Genomic DNA, 22,454 nt, shown 5'->3' on the forward strand with positions numbered 1-22,454 from the left:
TGTATATATATATATATATATATATATATATATATATGGAGCCGTTCAAAAGCGAATGTCCGCACTCGGCTTAAAGTGCGGACGTCCATCCGTTCTCCACCCTCCGGCGCCGACGACGGCGCGCCTCCACCCCAGAAGACTCCAGCAGCATCCCCGACCACTTTCTCTCCCCGGCGAGTCTGTTCTTTTCCAATTTTCCGACGAGATTGATCTTGTTTGAAATTTTGGGTGATCTCGTCAGAAAACTGGAAAAGAACGGACTGGCCAAGAAGGAAAAGTGGTTGGGGATGCTGCTGGAGTCTTCTGGGGTGGAGGCGCGCCGTCGTCGGCGCCGGAGGGTGAAGAACAGACGGACGTCCGCACTTTAAAGCCGGTGTGGACGTCCGCTCCTGATCTGACCTATATATATATATTATTTTTTTTTTTGTTTTTCCGGTGACATCAATTTCAGAAAAATTTATTCTAAATCATATATAAGGAAGAAAAAAAAACATCAGCAAGTTAAACGCATACAAGAAAGAGTTTAGGGTTTATTACACCTTATTCAATGGTTACTTTTTGGTAAAATGCAATGTCTATTCTTATTTTTTGTACGAGTTATATATTTAATTTAATAATTTAAAACAAAAGGAAGTATATTAGCATATTTAGATGTCCTAAACTCCTAATAGCAAGTCTTACGGACATGCATCTTCAGTCTCCAAAAATATGCGCTTTTGCTGGTGAGTGGTACTTCTTTTCTCATTGAAATCTATGTAAACCAGGAAGAACCCAAAGATAGTCACCAGATTTATATGGAAAACGGACGTGTTCAGTGGGAGCTCAAACAAATTATAAGTATGGTAGTAGTGGCATCCCATACATGGACATCAACAATGAAGATTAAGGACAGTCAAATCATGTCCATATCATTTCAATGCAGAGATATATAAGGTGGGCTGGGCTTGAATAACTAGAAAACAGGTATACCAATAACAGTTTTAGGCACTGCTTTAGTGGCGCAAACAGGATGATATTGAGATGAAGTCCTATAGTGGGAAGTCTGGGAGAACAAACCAACCACGTGTATTCCATCCCAATAAACAAGGTCAGAATGACCACCGTGATTATAGTACCCAACAAAAAACTAAGCGTCGTTATTCCAGTGCTTCACTATGATTCTCAGACTCCACCAAACATTATTGATTGGAATAGCTCCCCGTCGCTAACCATTCTCTTCTATCGAGCATCCTTGGATAAGAAGTTGAGCGAATCGACCTTGCGAGCATTGCAGAGTTCATCGGTCCGGTCTCCTCTTTCAAAAACGGCAGCTGCACCCATCCCTGTGCCTGTATTTGCATTATAAGATCCATAATTCACATTTGCAATGGTTTGAGTATTATCAATATTTTTATACACAAGAGAGAGGGAGACCGAACCTATGCACATTGAGATCACTCCATAGCGGCAGTCTTTACCACGACGCTTCATCTCATGCAAAAGAGTGGCAACACAACGGGCACCTATAAGGGATAAATCAGGTCCTTCAGACAACATTTACTTGGAACTGTAGTGATGAAATCTGTAAACATATCTTACTGCAAATGCTGAGACAAGTGATATAACCCAAACAATTTAATCCCAACCCCCAAGTCTCTATGCTATTACAAAGAAGAGCAAATTCCCAACAACGAACGGATACACGCTAAAGAACCAGTGTGCATTTCCAAAAAAAATCAAGATCAAACCCAGAAAATTGAAAATTAACAGGTACATACAAGATGTAACATTCCAGCATGCAGGAAGCTTATTCAGTCATCAGAATGCAATTGCCCGATAACACATGGATGCATTGCCAAACTATATTGAATATTGCTCAATATTTAACCACCGAAAGATCAAGTTACTTGAAGATTGTAACTATGGTGCAGCATTGTTGCTGCTGAATAGAATATTATAAACATACCAGTTGCACCAAGTGGATGGCCAATGGCCATTGCACCTCCGTTAACATTGATTTTTTCTGGATCAAGTCCCAGCTTGTTACGGCAATACACGAATTGGGATGCAAAAGCCTACAGTTGCATTTTCTCTGTCAATCTACACTCGCGTGGCATGAAAGCAGAAGTAGACGTTCGACCATAATTTAATAAATAAATACCTCATTTATCTCAAAAAGGTCAATATCATCAAGCTCTAAACCAGCTGCCTTGACTGCAACTGGAATTGCAGCAGCTGGGCCAACACCCATGATGGCAGGATCCACACCAACAGCAACAAAACTCCTGCCCAACCGAGAACCAAAAACAGTGAGACACCAGATGATAACATCACCATACATGAGAAAATATCACTCTCCAACAACTACGATACTGAATTGTAGTTCTGTAAATTTAGACGAAACATAGATCCCATGTCAATAAGAAAATTTTGAGATGGTAAGATTTTGAATGGAGAAAAGCAGGTTCTGCCACAAAGTACATTGACCTGAAATATAAAGTAATTACTCTCTGCCATGTTGATTTTATCAGGGAAAATGTGGCTTCGAATACCGTGTTTCAAAGCTACAGAAAAGATACAGGTAGTGACATAAACTTCTAATAATAACATATGCTCATAGAAGTAAAGAAATAAGAAGTTATTGGATATTGAAGACCAAGTAATATACTTATGAGTATGCATGCTAGATTACACAACAAAGACTGCCCCCTCCCTCCCTAATGAATCAAACCGCTCCTGTGACTTAGAAGCGTGGCATGATAGAAAAGCATACCTGAAAACACCAAGAATCGGCAATCCTTTTTGGTCGGCAACACTTCTCTTCATCAAGAGAACAGCTCCAGCACCATCACTAACTTGACTAGAATTACCTGAAAGGAATGCACCGAATGAAAATAATAAAAACCAGATTTTACAGGGCGAATCCTATATTTTACTTGTCTAGCTTTAATTGTGCATTCTCGGTCAGAAGATTACCAGCAGTGGTGGTCCCATCTTTCTTAAACACAGGCTTCAGTTTTGCTAGGTCCGCCAATGTTGTGTTTCGAATCCCATCATCAACAGAGATTGTAACAGGTTTCTCATCACCAGATTTTGGATCAACAATCTATTTGTATCCAGTGAATTCAGAATTTCAATAAAGACCACATCACAGATGCATTCAAACATTATCTGCAAAAACTGAAGTGGAATTGCGCATTACCTTGGTTGCCACAGGGATGATTTCATCTTTAAATCTACCAGCAGCAGTAGCAGCAGCTGCCTTTCTATGAGAGTCAACCTACCAATATTCAACAAAAAATTAAATAAGTAAACAATAGCAAGCAAACAAGGGTATAATAGCAGGCTAACAGATTTATCAACTTACTGCAGCCTGATCTTGCTCCTGCCTTGAAACACCAAAACGATGAGCAACATTTTCTGAGGTGATTCCCATAGGAAGAAGGCAATTCTGGGCTTGTTCAAAGATCTTTACCTGAACACAATGCAAATTCATGTTAGAATGCTTATCAAAGAATTCACTTGGAAAAGAGTGCCTACATGTCTACACACGCAAATAAAAATGAGAGAGAAAGGAGAGTACTTTAGGATTAACATCCCCTTCCCATGCCATTGGGTTTGCAGTCATGGATTCCAAACCAGCACCAATGCCTACATGAAACAATCCAAATAAAACATTAAAGCTAGGCCGCGCTCCATAGAATCCCGAGACGAATAAAAACTAGTACAAAACACTGACCAATATCATAAAACCCTGCTCTAATGGCAGCAGCAACATCAGCAACTGCTTGGAGGCCAGACGAACATTGTCTGTTCACAGTTCTAACCGGCACAGTCTCTGCAAATGACAGACATGGAATGAGTCAAAGCCACCAGATATTGAAAGATCATGTAGAAAATAGCGCGCGCATACCAGGGAAGCCAGCATAGAAAGCAGCCATCCTGCATTCGCTAGCTCTCTGAGATCCTGGGGCCAAGACGGTACCGACAACAATATCCCCAACTTCCTTGGGATTGAGATTGGTTTTCTCAACCACGGCCTGCAGCAATTGGATTAGTGATTTGACACGGAAATGAAGGAAAGAAGGGCAGAAGAAGAAGCACCTTGAGGACAGGTGCGAGGAGATCATCAGCGTAAGTATCCTTGAAGCCGCCACGCTTAGCCTTGCAGAGTGGAGTGCGATAAGCTCTGCAAAGTAGTGATGAGAATCAGAATCGAGGAGAATTGGGATTTGGGGAACAAGTAAGTATACTTACGCAACGATGACGACATCGTCCCCAAAGACATGATTCCTAGCATAGGCAGCGCTATCCCCCGCCGCACATACCGACGCCTAAAGCAATTCGGGAATCAATCAATCAAAGGTAGGTAGCTGAACTAGAATCAGGAAAGAGAAAGAGGCTTACGGAGAGAGAAGAGTCGTCGGAAGAAGAAGAAGGTCGGAGATGGTCGAGGAGAACCTTCTGCCTGTTGATCGCTTTCTCCATATTCTTGATAATTGAAAGAAGGAAATGAAAGGAGCGCTAAGACAAAGCAAAGCAAAATAATGTGCGGGGTTGTTTGTTTATATAGCAAGAGGGAGAGAGAGCTGAGGGCGGTTTGTTAGATCTGTACGTTTCTCTAAAATGTCTCATCTCTCTCTCTCTATCCGCGCGTGCTTTCACTTTCTTCCGTTATCCTCTTCGATTCGACCTTCTCTTCCGTTAGAGCACATTAGTGACATTATTAGTAAGAGCACGTATTGCTTGACGTAACTGTAAAACTGACAAGGATGGGAGACACGCGCGTTGCAGGGACGTGTACGCACTGTGTGGAAAGATTGGGGATGCGTGCCATTATGGGTTGATAGAAGATAGAGATGACAGATAAAAACTCATATCCTTCTTGGACAATGAAATAAATAGACTCGTATTCTTGGCCTATTTCTCCCCAAACAAAATGCTATTTCTCCTTATGGAAAACTTTTTTCATTAGATTGGATTAAGCATTGTTTTAGCTATTTTTAGGCATTTAGGTATTTTTCTAATATAAAATACATGTGTTTCTGACTATGAATGTTTAGATGGAATTAAAGGCGAATCGACGAGTGTTTTGATAATCCTGATGATATGCAATTTAATTCTGATGATCTTAAAAGCCCTATGTTTATGTTTACTTTAAAAAAATGAAAAAAATGAATGCCTAGATGGAATTACCGGATAGGCGAATTGACTAGTACTTCGACGATCCTGATAATATGCAATTCAACCCTGATGATCTTAAAAGCCCTATGTTTATGTTTCAGTCAAACGTTTACAATAATCTTTGGGGCATATCTCATGTTCATATTTACATTACAAGTTATATTGGTTCTTCACTAAATGTTCGTACTTTGTTCCTATATATGATTTAACCCCTCGATCACTTCTGTGTGTGTAAGCTTAATTTTCTAGTTTAGAGTTGTAGAACATCGATCTAACCGAGTATCATATATTTAGAGGGTGTACTTCCTTGTTCTTGACATTTCTATGTTTACTGTATTGCAAAACGGATCAGCTTTCCAATCTATTTTGGACTTCTTGGATGATTCTAATGACAACTTATGAAGCGACTTGTATACATTAGACGCTAACCGAATTTGATTCCATCATACTGATTTTGTTTGAATGTTTGAAGTCGTATAACTATGTGGTCCTGCATTGAAAAAATTGGCAGATGAAAAGGGCATCAAACAATGCACCAATTTCTGTCCTTCCAAACCCTAAATCCAAAAAATAAGAAAGTAGAAACCAGTTGAAGAAGCAAAGGGGATAAAATTTGAATTTCAGAGCATTTCAGAATGAGATGCTGATTTACAGTCATCATCTCTTCCATTAGATCTTAACCTAAGGCTCCATTACATGAACCAACTTCATATATTAGGGGGGTTTATCTAATACCTAGAAGTAAAAAAGTAATACAGCTATACAACCAAATTCAAAATACAAAACCGCTTGCCATGAATTTCAGACTTCAAATGCAGCATGACACCATCCAGCAACATTCCCAAGCAATTTATTTTTGAACACACTTGAAACCACCGCAGATAGACAAAAATAAGATGAGGCCCAAGGCAACAACAATCCCCGCAACAATCAACTTCATCTTCATATTCTGAAACCACATCTTCCTTCTCATTTTTGTTCCTTGCTGCTTGAAATCTTGAGCCTACAACACACACACACAGCATTACAGCACCACATCAACACTCCAAAACCATGAAATTATGGGGGGCAGGGTCTCCTGCATTCCATTCACAGTTGACAGTACTGACCTGGGAGCGGAGATTATCAGTTTTATCCACCAACAGCTCAATCTTCTCACCACGGTCAAGAACCTGCAGCCTCATAGATGAATCATTAGCAACATAAGGAAACAAAATTAGTCACAGAAAACAACTAATATATAGATGGCAGCCCTAGTAGTATAAAGAAAATTAGTGAGAGATATAACACAGGTAGACAGAAAGAGGATCGCCCAGAGCTCAAAAACCACTTTGGAAAGCCTATTACTAATTTGACAGGAGCATGCACAATAAGGTTGTAACGTTGTAACTTGATCAGTAGTCAACCCCCAAATTACTTACACACCCACTCTAAATGTCTAATTTTAAAATAGGACAAAACTACAGGAGTACTCAAACTACAGCGGCTCTTTCTACCTTCTCAATATTTTCCATCATAACACCCTTGACCTCAGAAACCTGAGCCTTCACTTTTGCAAGCTTGTTGATCTCTTCAGGATGCTCCACACAGTACTTCATGTGCTCCTTCAGCTTGGGTCTAAAACATCCACATCAAAGTTGAGCATATTAATGGAAAACCAATTGTTGCACAATAATCTTCGTCATGAAAACGAGTGCCTAAACAAAATACCCAAACTCTCTGTTCAAGCCATTGGCTGTTGCAGTCCCAGCTTTTCCACCAGCATATCTTTTGTTGAAATCATCCTTGATTCTTTCCAGATAGGCAATGGGAACTTGCCTACCTGCAGATTCAGCTGCAACTACACAGTAGGCTGTAGAATACGACACAGAGAATTTCAACCATGTCACTATATGGTGTATGGGGTTATCAACTAACCAAAAGGTTTGAAGATTCAACTGATCAAAGAGAAGAAATGTAAATGGTGTCAATCAAATCAGATGCTCAAATTACTTATCTAACATGGAATACGATTGATTTTATTAACCAAATGCTATACTCAGAAAATCACCCACAAAGCAACGCACACAGAATAAATAATGCCATAGACATAAACCATGGAGCCAAGAACAGATATAATATGCCGATAAGTAATGTTAATCTCTTCCCCAATATGACAAATATTGGCCATACATGGTACCATGGCTTCAATGTTTAACCATTTCAATGATTGGTATGGCAGCAGTTCAGCGATACCTAGCTAGACACCTAAAAGCTACATTTCAGAACACGGGTCAAAACCGGTAGACTGACATTCTAGAATTCTAATCATCGAACTTCAGCATGTTTCTCCTTTGTATCTCAATTACTGATTATCAAAGGATTGTAAAAGGGCATAATAAACCAAACATCATGAAAATATTATTCTTACAAAAACCAAAAAGCAAAAAAAACAAAAAGCTGGTAGAACATGGATCAAGAGCAGGAAAGGATGAAATCGATCTACGCAGATCATACCCCGATGGATGTGGAAATTGGAAGAGAAGAAGAAGAAGAGATACATACTGAAGCCGTTTTCGACGAGGTAATTGAAGGTGTGGCCGTCGCAATTGTAGGTGAACTTGTTGTTGGAGGCAGGAAGCTTCTGGAGGCATTGAGAAGCGATGCTTGTGAAATTGCCGGTGAACTCGGTGTACTCGGCCAGAATCACAGTGCCCCTTGCCACGAAGCTATAGATCAACGATTGTTGCCCCATCGATCACCCTCCCTTTCGCACACAATTCTCAATTCTTGCTTTTCTCTTCTTCCTTCTACGGACATTCAGAGGTAGTATTCGATGGGATCAAGAAATGCTTGTTTTACGCTCACACAAAACAAACAGCTTTATACTTTTCTTTTCTCTCTCTTTTATTAACTCCTAAACAAATTATTAATTAAAAACCTGGCGCGGGTGTTTTGAAATTCCAGTTTGCTCTCGTGAACAAATTAAATTAAAAAGAAAAAGAAAAAAGAAAAAGAAAATGAGAGGAGGCGGAGAGCCCCGCAACGAATGTTGCAGCATTCACATTCTGGTAAAAATAGGACCTCTCTCTCTTTTAATATGCTTCAAGCTTGGCCCCTCGATCCCTTCTCTGACTCTCTCCCTCTTTCACTTGGACTCTCTTCTCTTCTCGAGGGCAATAAGGGAATTGTAAGTTGTGGAGTTGATCTGAGGGCAATAAGGGAATTGTAGTAGCTCATTTGCCGCCATTTCACTTGATCTTCCCGCCAATTATACATCTAAATCCCTAATTCCCCAAATTCCTTATCTCTCAGACTTGACTTTGGCGAAACACATCAATGGAGATGGAGATGAACATGGACGAACTTGAATTGCTCGAAGCCAACTATCGCCTCTACGAACAAGATTGCACGGAGGAGCACGAACCGCCGGAACCCTATCCAGAACAAGAACAAGACCAACTTCCCACGGCTCCCAGATCGCCACCGTCTACCGAGACCCAAATCAACGGCCAGAAGCGTTTGCGACCAGTAGACGAAGCTGCCGAAGCTCCTGCTCCACAACGGAGCAGGATCGAAGATGAGGACTGGCTTCGTTACTCGCCGCCGCCGCCGCCGCACCAGAGCGATCCTATTATTGTTGAAAAAACAAGCGCTCCGGAGAAGCTCGTGTCTAGGTATGCCTCGGAGATCGACGGCGATTTCATTCCTGTGACGGCGCCGGGTTTGGGCGACAGGGTTTATGCCAAGATTTCTAGGGTGGAGATGGAACAGCCTCTACATAGAGGACGATCTCAATCTGCTGCAGGTATATCCGAATTTCGCTTCATTTCTTGCGATGCGGTGTTACAGTTTGATTAGAGTCCAGTGTGATATTTTGCAGGTCTCATTTCGGAACCGATTCATGTTCTAATGCAAAGAATAGAGCAAGACGCGTTTACAAAGGTAATGCTTTATGATGAATATGACTCTTCATATTAAACCAAAGCTCAAAGTAGCACATACGAGCATGTATCGTATGAAATGGACTTATATAATGGCATACCTATCATCAGTATAGTAGCACATACTGGTACTAAAGCAAGCTGATTGTCTCCTATAATGTGTTTCTTTAGTTTTCTCTGATGTGCCCCATGAGATACCAAGTTTTCTCTTACCATTTTGTTTGCATATTAACTTTTACCTTACCCATTAGTGAAAGATATTCATGATATGCTATAAAAGATGAGACACTGAACACAGACTAGTACTAGGAAGGAATTTCCTTCTTAAACAAATAACTTGTTTTCTCCATGTTGAAGGCCTTGCAAGCCAGTTCTAGAGATCAAAGTGATGTAATTCTTCCCGAAACACCAGTTGTGCATGAACGACTTTGGGTGGATAAATATGCTCCACACTCATTTACTGAGCTTCTCAGCGATGAACAGACAAATCGTGAGGTATTCCATTTCTAGTAATGTGCTTTCCGTAATTCAGGTTGAAGTTAAAGCAAGGCATATATGTTTTTATGTACCATTTTCATCCCTAAATGTTATCTGCCGCTCATAATTAACTGAAATTATTTGGTTTTCCCATTGCAGGTCCTGCTTTGGCTAAAACAATGGGATTCCTGTGTTTTTGGATCAGAGATTAGGAGCACAACAGATGAGGTTATGTCTGCTTTAAAACGACACAAACTTCCCGAGTCAAAGTTTCCAAGAAGTAACAGAGGATGTAGATGGAATAATGAAAAATTTAAGCACGTGCATGTCAATGCAATGAATCATGAAAATACTAATTCGAAAAGCGTTCAAGATTTGTCAAACAAGTCCCGGTCTACTGGTCCGCCAGAACACAAGGTGATGCATTTGGTCTGATAATGTTCAGACATCATTCTTTTTTGTCATGATGAAAATGCTTGATGCATTTTATGCCTTTTTAAATGGAGCTATATTACTTCAGGCACTTGTGAAATCATTTCATGAGGTTAGCTATAAAGACAGACTAGACACCACTAAGTTAAAACTAGATATATACATATATATCAATTTACATTTATTAGTACTAAAGGAGCTCAAGTTAGACAATACTAAGTGAAATCAAACTATGTAACAGGGTTAAGTCCTGAGTCTAGCTATCAAGATATAGCATGAGAAGATACTTTCTTCTACTGCAATGGATTTTGTTAACCTTCTATGGGAGTTAAAGCTCTAGAAGGCCTATATGCAATATATAATTCTCTCTTCCTCAAAAGACTTTATAACAATTAGCTTTAGTGATGATAACGGAAGCCATAATGTGTTATTGGATAGTAAGGTTTTGTGCCGTGTTTGTAGCTGTATCTGTGCTACACAGGACTAACTCTTAGATTAACTTTATGCTACTATGGGCATTTCCGTCTCAACCAGAAAGGCATTATCATTTGATTGGGCTGCCATGCTTAGTTTGGGAGTTTTAAAAGGATATGTCATTTAAAGTATGTGTTTCTCAATACATCACAGTTGCAAAAGGGACAGTTATTTTCATGTCCACTCGGTGAATTCAAATTTTCAGTTTTGCTTCTTAATATTTACAGCTTTCCCAATATCATCACATTTCCTTTTCTTTCATTTGGAGAGGCGGGTTTCACTAACATAGTTTTCATGATCACTGCAGATCCTTCTACTATGTGGCCCACCAGGGCTTGGAAAGACTACACTCGCACATGTAGCTGCAAAGCATTGTGGATACCGAGTGGTGGAGGTATATTACGTACTTCATACCAGAAAACACTTAAAATAGAGTAATTAATGGCCATATCTTGAATTTTTCTCTAACAAAAGGTAATTCGGTATCATTTGATGTCTTACTTGTTATCATTTTCCTCAATGCTTTGCACACATTTCAAATTTGTTTGTGTCTTTGTAGTTATTTTAGCTGACTCCCTTCATTTCTTTCCTTTGATACATATATATATATATATATAGAGAGAGAGAGAGAGAGAGAGAGGGCATGTATGTTTGGTGTGGCACTGTCTGTATATTAAGCACTTCAACAATGTCATCCTTCCGTACCAATAGGGAGATTATTTATCTCCATATGGGTAAGCATATACCACTGATTCTTGCTAAGAGATGATTCTATCACTTCTTTTGGGAATGCCTATGGTTCACTTTGTATTCACTTCCCTTTTTTAGAAAGAAACAATCATATTAGGCTTTTGTACTGTGGCAAGTTTAATTGAAAAGAGACTTACTAAGGATTTGATGCTTTGTAGGTGAATGCTAGTGATGAACGATCATCATCAACTATTGGAGCTAAAATTCTTGATGTTGTTCAAATGAACTCAGTCTCAGCCAACTCGAGGCCAAAGTGTTTGGTTGGTTATTTTCATTTTTTCTGCTTAAATTTTTTATTGTGTGTGCATCACAATAATTAACTGCATCTCTGCATCTCTTCTAGGTGATTGACGAAATAGATGGGGCACTTGGTGATGGAAAAGGTGCAGTTGAAGTTATTCTAAAAATGGTAATTGACTTGGATGTAAATATTACTATGTTTTTATCATATTCACATATATAGTTTCCCATCTGACACGTGTGTATAGGTTGGTGGCTTAGGGTAACTCATAGAGTACTTGTAAGTTGGTTTATTCATCACATCTTAAGAGTTGAAAAAGTAAATATCTATTACATAAGAAACATTAGTAATGTTGAAGTATAACCATCAATTAAATGGATTATAATACATAAATTTCCTTGGTAATGAATAGGCTTTTTATTGATTGATCAACGGTGCCAGGAGTCATATTAAGATCATAAAATTCCATTTGTTTTGGGCTGCTCAAACTTGAGGTTGACTTTTTAAATCCTTCAAGAATTGGTTGAGTTGGGACAGTCTCAAACTTAGGATTAACATACATTGTCATATGATTTGTGTGCTCATTTAATTGCTTATATATGTCTACATTTAAGTTTTTTTTTTTATTCGGCATGATTTCCATAATCTGTAAATTTGACGATGGATAGATGGGGCTACAGTGCTGGTTGCTGTACTTCTGTTACTGCTTGCTAAATTAAGTTTTTGTAAGGTGGATAAAAATAATATCTCATTAGGTCTTAATCGTATGATTTATTTTTATAATCTGTTGTGCACACAGGTTTCTGCTGATAAGAAGTCTGATATGGAGAAGGAAAAGGTTGATAGAGAACAGACATCAGGAAAGGCATCTTCAAAAAAGGGGCGGAAATCTGCAGTGTTGACTAGACCAGTAAGTTATAATATCATTTAAGGAGTGATCAACTTTTGCTGCAGGATATCATAAGATGTTGAGTTTTCTGTTGTAGATAATTTGCATATGTAATGACCTATACACACCTTCATTGAGACCGTTACGTCAGATAGCGAAGTAAGTCTTCCTCACCTATCGCTCGGTTAATATATCATTGTAAATATGTTTTATCTCTATTGTGAAAGCATAATGTGAACTTTCTTCTACCTCTTAAGAAAGTGAGGATTGTAATCATAATGCTACGTAGACTTGTTTAGGATTAAATTAGTACAACAAGTACAACTAGTATTAAATTGGTCCCATGAGGCCACAACAAACATTAATAATTGTATATTTGTATTGAGGTTGACCTGTTGAAGACTTAAAAGCTTATAAACATTACTTGCTCTTTTACAGGGTTCATGTTTTTGTTCAACCAACATTGCTTGCGCCTTTTTTTTTTCTCTCATTTCCATTTTAATAGCAATATCACCAAGTACAGTTAGTTTTACTTTGTGCCCGATGAGGCCATAACAAACATACATAAATTATTCGTATTAATGTGGAGTTCTTGAAGAATTATTAGCTTGACAACATTACTTGCTCTTTTACAGGGTTCATGTATTTGTTCAACCAACAGTCAATCGAGTGGTGAGCAGGTACCTTTGCTGACAGACAATGCTTTATTAGGTCCATTGTCATATAACTTTAGATGTTTGACACATGAGTTGGATATAATGCCATGATATACTTTTGTACCCTTGGTTTCGCTTTTGACTAGTTTAATTCTGTAATTTGCAACTTGCAAAAGTTATCCACGTGGCTCCAAATAGTTAATTATGTCATATTTTTGGTGGTTTGGTATATTTCCCCTGCCATGTCAGAGCCACGTTGGATCTCTGTCTGAAGTGCAAAGTTAACCAACTGGAGTACTAAAATTGTGCCAAATTGGTTTTCATGGGGATGAAAGTGAAAAATGGCCTTAGGTACAAGACTAACAGCGTAATTTAGCATACAAATAGTTTTTGTGGAAATGGCTCTTGTTCATGTACCTAAAGAGAAATTCAAAATCAAATTATGAAATAATTAGGATATGTTTTGGTATTAGTGTATCACCTTCTTTATGTAGAAAGGTATTTTACCATTAGCTTGTATAGCACATCACAGTGTTCATTCCCTATGTTTTGGTTTAGCTAGTAGGCTAGTTGATGTACCTTGTCCCAAAACAATGCCTTTTAGTTGTATGTACTGCACTTGTTTATTGCACTGAATCAAGGGCACTCTCAAGTATCTGGATCCATTTTAACTGCTTTCATGAGTTTTCTTTGCTCCTATCATAGAGTGGTCTCAAATTTTGTTAATTGTCTATTACAGGCTTAAATATATATGTAACAAGGAAGGAATGAAAACAAGTTCCATTGCACTTACTGTACTTGCAGAGCATACAGGTGATTTATGTCTTCCTTTATCAGGAGTTGACACCATTCTATTCAACCTTTGTCTTCTTCCAAATTTCACACCAGTGTTTATGTTACAGAATGTGATATACGTTCATGCTTGAACACTCTTCAGTTCCTGAACAAGAGGAAGGAAGCACTCAACGCTGTAAGAGTTTTATATGGTCTTGCTGTTGCAGGCTATATACTAAGGAAAACTGCATGCTAACAGATTCATGATTGGCTGTTATGTTATCTTTAATAAATTGCTAAGCTCTACAATATTATCTAGGGTGGTTTTGTTGTTTGGTAAGGCAAACTATGAGAGAGGCAAGCATGATAAATAGAGCAGAAAATTTGGTTTTGCTGTTGTATAATCTGTAGATAGGAAGTCCATTTTTATAGTAGAATAGGGGCCCACCATGTTTAACCAGAACGGGCTGCATCAGCTTGAAGATGGTTCTTGTGTTTTCTTTGAAATACCCCCTGGAAGTCCTCAAGAAAAACAAAGTGGCCTTCTTTATCAATTTAGCTCACCAGTATTTATTTTTATGGAGTCACTGCTTGAGGGTTGTGGGTATCAAATATTTGCAAAACCATCTGTTAAGGTTTTGGAGCACATAAATAACCATCTCTCATGATACAAGATCTGAACTGTCTCTTTGTAGTATTTTGAATTTCCTGAACTGCCATCTCATTAATAATGGTTCAGGAGTTCTGCATGAGGTTTAAATCAATCCACTGTGAGAAGAATATCTAAAGTATTCTCGTCCTATTGAAATGGGGAGGTTTTTGAAATTGTAGGGGTATCAGTCAGAGTCAACCACTGCTTTATTTTCATATTTGAAAGTGGAGTGACTTGACAATTTACACGAGCTTAATTTTCTCATCTTTTACTTAGTTGGATATTGGCTCTCAAGTGGTTGGTCGAAAGGATATGTCAGTAGGTGTGTTTGATGTCTGGAAAGAGGTAACATACACAAGTTCGCATATTTGATTCTGAACTGTTTTATCCATTATTTGTGTAATCTTATGTTTGAGGATGATGCTTTCTTTTTAGATCTTCCAAAAGAGAAAACCAAAGAGGCAGCAAAGAACAGATACCGGTTGTGGAACAATGTCAAATGAATTCGACTCTTTGTATTCTCTCATTTCTCACCGGTATGTTGTAAGTTCCAGCAATATTATGCCTGATTTCAAAAAATCAAACTTCCACCTTACCTGCGCAATGAATTTGCAGTGGTGACTATGATTTGATTGTGGATGGTCTTCATGAAAACATTTTGCATCTCCCTTATCATGATCCAGTTATGCAAAAGACTGTAAGCTACCTGATTTGACTATATGGATTACTTTAGATGTGCTAAAACTTGACATTTGACTCTATAATATCTCTCTTTCCCAAAGGTCAAATGCTTGAATAGTCTTGGTGTCTCCGACCTTATGAACAAATATATTATGCGTACGCAACACATGACCCTTTATGGTAAAGAATTTTCGTAATCTATTCTATCTCTGTTGAAAATATGTTCAGTAATATATTCTTTGACTTGTTCCCTTCTTTTCTTTTCTGCAGCTTATCAGCCTGTTATTGCCATCATTGTACATCGTTTAGTAGCCCAAGTGCAGAGACCAAATATTGAGTGGCCAAAATCGTATTATAGGTATATCCGAGGCTGCTATGTTTTCAAGAATTATAAATATAAAACATAAAAACTCAGAGTTTCATACCAATTTGAATCCCTTGCATAAATTCAGGTACCGGACAATGTTAATGGAAAAAGTGGACAGTTTGAGGTCTTGGTACAACACAATTCCACCATCTATTTCAAGGCATTTGTCAATTAAGTCCTTTGTAGAAGACTCAATTTCATTGCTGTTACACATCCTATCACCCCCATCTTTAAGGCTGGTAAGTTACATGCATTTCTGCTACCTTTTCTTTATTTTTATTTTTATTTTTAATATAAGAATTTAAAATAAAATAAAATAAAATAAACTTGTGGGAGATCGGTTGCAGTTTCATATTTCAGTATAACTGATTCTATATTATAGTTGTATGTTATATGTCATAGATATAGCAGTTACATTTTTCACTAGTCATGTCTGCAGTTCAAGAGGTTCTCAGTTTCTGTCTTGCTTGTTGTTTGTTTTGCTCATGTGATCTAACTGTCAGTTTTTTTGAGAATTGAGATCGTTCAAAAGTCTTTGACAAAATTTATTGTAGTTCTTTATCTCACGTTTTTATGCTTTTTTTATTTTTCAGTAATGTACTCTCTATTATTTATGTGCCAATGAATGTACCATAGAACATATCACCAAATTTTTCCTCTTTTAACTAAATTGATGTTATTATTGAAGGACATGCTGCTAGAGTTTGTCATAATCTTATTCTGTCCACAGATTAATGTGACTAGAATCTCTTGTGTATCTGCACCTGATCAAATTCACTTTTTCACAATGTGGTAGATTATTTGTTGGTAACTTAGATGATGATTTCGTTTTTATTATTTTTATTACTCTTTAATTCCCTCTATTGTTAATGCAACATAAGCCAAAACTAAAAAAGCGAAAAATAGGGATTAGCTGCATCATCGCATCCACTGTGTTACCCTTGGTTTTAACTTTCATCTCTCTCTTTCTCTCTTACAAATTTTTATTGTATTTTGATTATTTGCATAATCGTCAAGACCCCAAGTTTATAATAGTTGACTGGAAGTGTGAATTACATTTGTTTCTTGTTGGGTTTTCAACTAGGGCTGGGCATGGGCCGGGAAAGGCCGGGATTGACCTAGGCCCGATCCCAAAATTTTCAACTATCATAGCTTTGAGAATCATACAGATCTATTATGAGAAAGGCATATTGCTGCTATAGCTTTATTCTCTTGGGGTACATCCATAGATTGTTGCCATTTTCTGCTGTCTTTCTCGATCGATATGCATGCCTGTTTGTTTTATATAATGAAGTAATGAAATATTGTGCTCCTGGTCATTGTTATTATTTATGATATAGTCTGGTATCTTTCACAGGCCGCATTGCACTTACTCTCAGAGAAGGAGAAGAATGATTTGGCTCAGTTAGTTGGCACGATGGTCTCCTATTCTATAACACATAGAAGAATCAAATCTGATGCTTTGCCTGGCAATCTCGGATATCAAGCAGCTGATGTGTCAGAGCTATCTTTTGATCCCCCCATTAATAGCTTCATTAACTTCCAGGTTTAAGTTTTGGTTGTGGTTGTAGGATTTGTTTTACTTCATCTTATGATTCTTACTAATTATAAGTTTCTTCCAATCTAATAGGGCTACAGATCTGGACATCATGTACTTGCTTCAACTATGAAACAGATGTTGGCGCACGAGGTGAGTGATGAAGTTTTTGAAGTTTAGTAATGTATTTAACTCTTCACAAAAAAAAAAAACGTAATGTTTGTTAATGTTTAATCACCAGAAATAGACTAAGTCAGCCAAATTGATGAATTTTGTTACCAATGTGAGGACAATTCCAGGCATGGGAATTACTGAAATCTCCTCCAATTCTGTTTACATTTGGAGGATAAAAATAATTTAGAATGCAATTTCTTATACGTGATATCTACTTTCCTAAGTTAATTTATTAGGCGTTATTAGTTTCCGTTTATTAGCAGAACACTTTCAATTATAATTAACATCTCCCTATCTCCTTAAAACAATATGAAGAAAATTTTCCATTTTAAAGAAGGCATTGCTAAAACAATTAAACATGTCATTATTTTTTTTGTTTTTGTTTTTTTTTTGTTGTGTAATTCTAAAAGATTTTTTTTGTTTTCTTTTTTATATGCAAAGTTTTGTTCCTGAAAGTCACTGCACTTGATAGTAGCTTCCTTCGTTCACTTAAACCTTTCGTGTCAGGTTGAAAAGCAAAGGATTGTGCAAGCAAGCATTGGGAGATCTGAACAGTTGACAGGTGGATACAAGAAGGAAAATGATGCTTCTTTAGGGCTAGAAACTAGGAAACTACAGTCTAGTAGAGCTGATCATTTAGGTGCATCTGCTACGAACAATGGAAAGTCAGAAAGCATGTCGAATAGGACACAATCAAATCCCAGCACATCTGGTGTTTTACCCAACTTGGGGGGCACCGGGAGTAACCCAGCGATCACAAAATTAGACTCTTCTGGATGTATGAGAAAGTCATCTAGTGGTTCCTCTAGTTTCTTTGATAGGTAATATATATTATTCTATACCTATGTGCTTCTTGGTATCTCTTTCTCTTATGATCACCACTGGCTCCAGTACGTCCACTAGTATTCTACCTCTTTCTTTCTTCACTTTCACTTATTTCCCTCAAAAGTAATAAACTGCTGCTTTATCCGAGGATAATGTGGTTAAAAATTTATGACCATGACTTGTTTTTGAGAAGAGGGTGTTTTCTAGATCTCGTGTAAAAAACCAGGAACATGGGTCTCTCAGAATGTCATGGTGCGTAGTAACCAAAGTATGTTAGTCTTCTTGGTCTCATCTCCTCTTGTATCCTTGAAAACAGGTTTAGAAAGCTTGGTAAAGGTTCTCAGAATACTGCTGACGCTGTGCGGAAGGAAGCAACTTCTGTGAGAGATTCACGTCCTTTGGTCTTTAAATTTAACGAGGTGCGTAGTCATACATAGTTCTTAAATTTCTTCAACGGTTAATTCATGTTTTGCATATTTTAACGTTCATACATTTCACATTTGTATGCTCGTAAGGTTACATATTAATTGGTTGTTGTTCTTCAAATTTTGCTACACTAAATGGCTTTGCTGCAATTTTCTTTGGAGGAAGATCATTATGCAAGGACAATATCGCATTTAGCAGTTACATACAATGGGGAAAATGTTCTTATCAGATGCAATTCTAGTTGTGTCTACATAGTTTGGGGAATTAAGGACATCACTAACTATTTGTCTTTCTGCTTCTTGAGCGAGTTTCTGTTTAACAAAACCATAGAACTTTCTTTTTCCACTTTAATTAAGTGGCATTCATGGTTTTTCCATCTTTACCACATGACTGTATGATCTTTATCTTCATGTGTTCGAAAGTACTCAACATGCATATCGACACTCATTTCCTTTTTAGCTTCCACTAACAGCTTTGAAGAAAAACTGAAAACAGAAACAAAATATCTTTGTCCTTTCCAACTAGGGAATTGAACTTTTAACAAGTTGGTGTTAGTGTTAAAGAAACTTAAAATGCTGGCTATTGATTTTTGTATGGCTGTTGATTTTTTTCTGTTTCATGTTCTATTCATTTCAGGGCTTTACAAATGCAGTAAAAAGGCCCGTTCGTGTTCGGGAATTTCTGACGTAATGATCTAGGCTCAATCTGAGTATCTAGGCCCATTCGTATTTGCTTGATCAGAGTATAGCTTTCGTAAATTTACTGTTGGGTTCCTTAAGTTCATTTCAGAGCATTCATCTTCTTCTTGATTGATTGATTAGCAATTGGGTTTTGCAGATAGCAAATGCAATAGTGTTTCTGTAGCATAATTGTAGAAATACAAGGTGCTTCTGTAGGAACTATATGTGTTACTTGATGCTGGTTATAAGCCTTTATATGTGATATTCGACTGTTTCATTTATAAAGGTCTATATGAAGCCCTGGAGTTGAGACAGGTCGATCAGATTACCTTGGGCCAGGTATCTAATTGTATGTTCATGTCATAGTAAATAATAACTCTCAAACAAACTCTGTTATTGAGGTTATCAAAAGGGTTACTTCTTCATCATTGTTGTTGTTTTCCATATATAAATGTTCATTAGTTATTGTGTGTATCCTATTGGTTTTGATATCCCATTGCTGCTGTATTTTTAAATTGAGTGGGAGCAGTGAGGATTGAGTCCACCACAATCAAATTGAGTGATCACTATTCTGATATATAGTAATTTTTATTTTTATGAATTGAATTGCTAAAAGTCAGGCTCTTTGTAGTAGCAACAGAGTCCTCTATCATGTTAAATTCAAGCGTATCAATTAAGTGTTGTTGCCATGTTTGTTTTAGCTCAAATATCATGCAACACATTTTAGGGAAACATATCTCACGTTAGGTATTTTGTTTTGATGATGGGGATGCAATTTGTGTTATAGGGATAATTATGATGTATACAACAGTAAGGTTTGTGCTCTTTGCTATCTATAATTCAGTAGCAAGGACAATACCGCTTTGGTACTATATCAAGTAACCTCATCTTTGTACTTTGTACTTTTGCAGATGTGTAGCAATGATGTTGACAAACTTGATCTGCAGAACAGCAATAATGAACTTGATATTGTGAATTACCACACTGTTGTCACACCCCGAGTCCAAGCTACTGAATGTGCATGTCATTAGCTGTTTCTTGACAGCTCGCAGCCAGATCAACTCCAGAACCTTGTCCATTCTAACATTGATTCTATCTAGTTGAGTTGGACAGGTTGATATTTTTACGGCTAGATTTTATCAATTAAAAAGTGCAATATGCCACGGAGATTATTGAAGATAATTGCCTTCTAAATTGTTCTTTAAGAAACAAAAAAACAGCACTTGCAGTGCTAAAAATGCCGCTGCAGCACGAGCGCAACATTTCTAGTATAAGTAAATAGTGCAAGTTTGGAATTGTTTTCAAAACCGGTACCCTAACGAAAAAACATGTCATCCTCAGCGGCAGAAGCCATAGCCAACATTAAGGACAATCAACAACAACGTATGTGTAGTCAGTAATAAGGAACTACATGTCGGTAGTAAGGAACTACATTCTCCGCTCATAGACGAGTCAAGAAACTTGTAGATACGATATATTCTTTATACCGTCAAGCATAAGCAACGATCTTGTAGACTGTCCTTGGGCCATGGCGGGCCCCGCCTCTGACATACATCCGGTAGACCGACATCTGGGCTACCTTGTCATAGTGACGGATCATCAATACCACATTGGGAAGGTGCTCACCTTGTTGCACAAGAAGACACCATGATAAGAGATATGTGTAATTAATCCCACGTTGGAAATATGATATGTGAGGGAACCTTCCTTATATATAAAAGGAAGACTTCTCATATATAGAAAGGACCTCTCATTCCATCTGATCTCATCTCAACTCCACACTTGTAACACCAAAGGCATTGAAGCCTTATGATAGTAGATTCAAGTGGATGTAGTCATGTCATTCGATGACATGGTGAACCACTATAAATGTTGTGTCCTTGTGTGTATGTTTATGTTCTATCGTGTTTCTATGTAGCCTATGAGTTTGTGCAGAAACAATTGGCACCGTCTGTGGGAATCATCACAAATAGTCACGTTGATCTATCTGCAAGAGACAGGTCACTCTAGGGTTTAGTAGTAGCCCAGTAAGCGGGTTGGCATGCCCCTCAGTAGGCCCAAGCTGTTAACTGGTCCAATTGATCAGTGAGTCCAGGAGTTTTGTGTCTGTTTGCTTACAGATGCATGAGACCCGATGGTACTCAGGTTGCATCCAATTTATTCCATCTCGTCAGTTTCTCTGCTCAGTGTTTGAGCCCAATTGAGAATTGGGTCCAGGACTGAATTGAATAAGTCTTGGGCAGCATTTAAGCCAATACATGTGGCCCTTATATGGAATAAGCAATGTTTTAAAAAGTTAAGGCGTAGCCGAGACATTCCAAGGAGAGCCTCAATAAGGCGCTTGCCTTGAGGCGTAAAACGTAAGACTTACAAATAAAAACTTTTATATACACTATAACTATAAAACATTGTACCATACAAAATAAATTATTCACTAACATGTTTTGATCAACTTACCCTATTTTTTAGATATTTTGATAGACTTAGTCTACACCTTTCTTCTGTTTTTATTTTCAAGTTTATATAAAATGAATTTTATCATAGTCCGACCTCAACTAGAATCCTAGTTCTACTTCATCTTCTTGAGAAAGACCCCCACCCCAACAGAATCGTATTTATTTGTTTCATAATAAATAATTTTCAAACATGTTCTTCATGTTCATCTTCTTCTCCTTTAACCTAGAGGGCTTAAGAATCTTTCTCCTCTTCTAATTCAAGGAGCTTTGTCTTAATCCTCCCGCTCCTCATCAATTTTGATTACTTCAACTTCCAACTCTGCCTCCTCAACTTATCATGTTCTTTTTTTGAAGGATTAATTACAAAACAAACCCCAAACTATAATGCTACTTTCATTTTCATACCTAATTATAAAAACTTGCATTTTCATACCTCAGGTTAGCATTTTAATACCTTGTTTACTAACACCGTTAGATTTTAATGGCATTTTTGTCACTTTAGTATATTTATTGTTTTTGATATTTTACTTAACAATTTTATTTCAACAAAACATGAAATAGAATATACTATAATTTCTTAAAACATATATTATTGTTGATAAAAATTAGATTTCATCCTGTCTGTGTATATTAAAATTACATATATGTTAAACAAAATATAATAAAATTCCAAAGCTAAATTAACTTAATAAATTAGAAGTCAATAACAATTGGTTGGGGTGTGGGTGTGTGTTGATGAAAAGGGGTGTTCTCTAGTTTGAACAATTTTAATGAAAGACCTAATTCAAATAACAATTTTAATGTAGAAGTTTTAATTTTAATTACAAAGATACTAAATTGACAAAAATGCCCCTAAACTTTAGCAAATTTTAACGGC

The 22,454-nt window shown here is 37.4% G+C and overlaps 3 protein-coding genes across 3 annotated transcripts; 1 reads left to right on the forward strand and 2 right to left on the reverse strand.

The window, feature by feature from the left end:
- Positions 1–925: 925 nt before the first annotated feature.
- Positions 926–4,499, reverse strand: LOC101292296 (3-ketoacyl-CoA thiolase 2, peroxisomal-like). Its single transcript, XM_004296590.1, has 14 exons — positions 4,387–4,499; positions 4,237–4,313; positions 4,084–4,168; positions 3,893–4,019; positions 3,719–3,817; positions 3,563–3,630; positions 3,347–3,454; positions 3,182–3,259; positions 2,956–3,085; positions 2,753–2,849; positions 2,141–2,264; positions 1,946–2,054; positions 1,419–1,502; positions 926–1,328 (listed from the first exon to the last, which is right to left on the reverse strand). Exons 1-14 carry the CDS (start codon positions 4,465–4,467, stop codon positions 1,219–1,221), a joined length of 1,377 nt encoding a protein of 458 aa, XP_004296638.1. The 5' UTR covers positions 4,468–4,499; the 3' UTR covers positions 926–1,218.
- A 1,255-nt stretch (positions 4,500–5,754) lies between these two features.
- LOC101294931 (putative vesicle-associated membrane protein 726-like) lies at positions 5,755–8,052 on the reverse strand. The gene is made up of 5 exons (XM_004296599.1): positions 7,708–8,052; positions 6,874–7,015; positions 6,660–6,780; positions 6,273–6,335; positions 5,755–6,166 (listed from the first exon to the last, which is right to left on the reverse strand). Exons 1-5 carry the CDS (start codon positions 7,895–7,897, stop codon positions 6,014–6,016), a joined length of 669 nt encoding a protein of 222 aa, XP_004296647.1. The 5' UTR covers positions 7,898–8,052; the 3' UTR covers positions 5,755–6,013.
- Positions 8,053–8,481: 429 nt separating this feature from the next.
- LOC101294066 (chromosome transmission fidelity protein 18 homolog) lies at positions 8,482–21,344 on the forward strand. Its single transcript, XM_004297956.1, has 27 exons — positions 8,482–8,950; positions 9,026–9,087; positions 9,444–9,581; positions 9,723–9,980; positions 10,777–10,863; positions 11,378–11,479; positions 11,563–11,628; positions 12,260–12,370; positions 12,447–12,508; positions 12,985–13,029; positions 13,745–13,818; positions 13,908–13,975; positions 14,708–14,776; positions 14,867–14,967; positions 15,047–15,128; positions 15,214–15,292; positions 15,383–15,470; positions 15,565–15,718; positions 16,837–17,025; positions 17,110–17,169; positions 17,698–18,011; positions 18,332–18,434; positions 19,078–19,127; positions 19,909–19,936; positions 20,033–20,138; positions 21,040–21,121; positions 21,242–21,344. The coding sequence occupies exons 1-27, from the start codon at positions 8,482–8,484 to the stop codon at positions 21,342–21,344; spliced, it is 3,150 nt and encodes a 1,049-aa protein (XP_004298004.1).
- The last annotated feature ends 1,110 nt before the right edge of the window (positions 21,345–22,454 follow it).

Source organism: Fragaria vesca, linkage group LG4, assembly GCF_000184155.1.
Source record: "Fragaria vesca subsp. vesca linkage group LG4, FraVesHawaii_1.0, whole genome shotgun sequence".
In the NCBI taxonomy this organism is placed as follows: domain Eukaryota; kingdom Viridiplantae; phylum Streptophyta; class Magnoliopsida; order Rosales; family Rosaceae; genus Fragaria; species Fragaria vesca.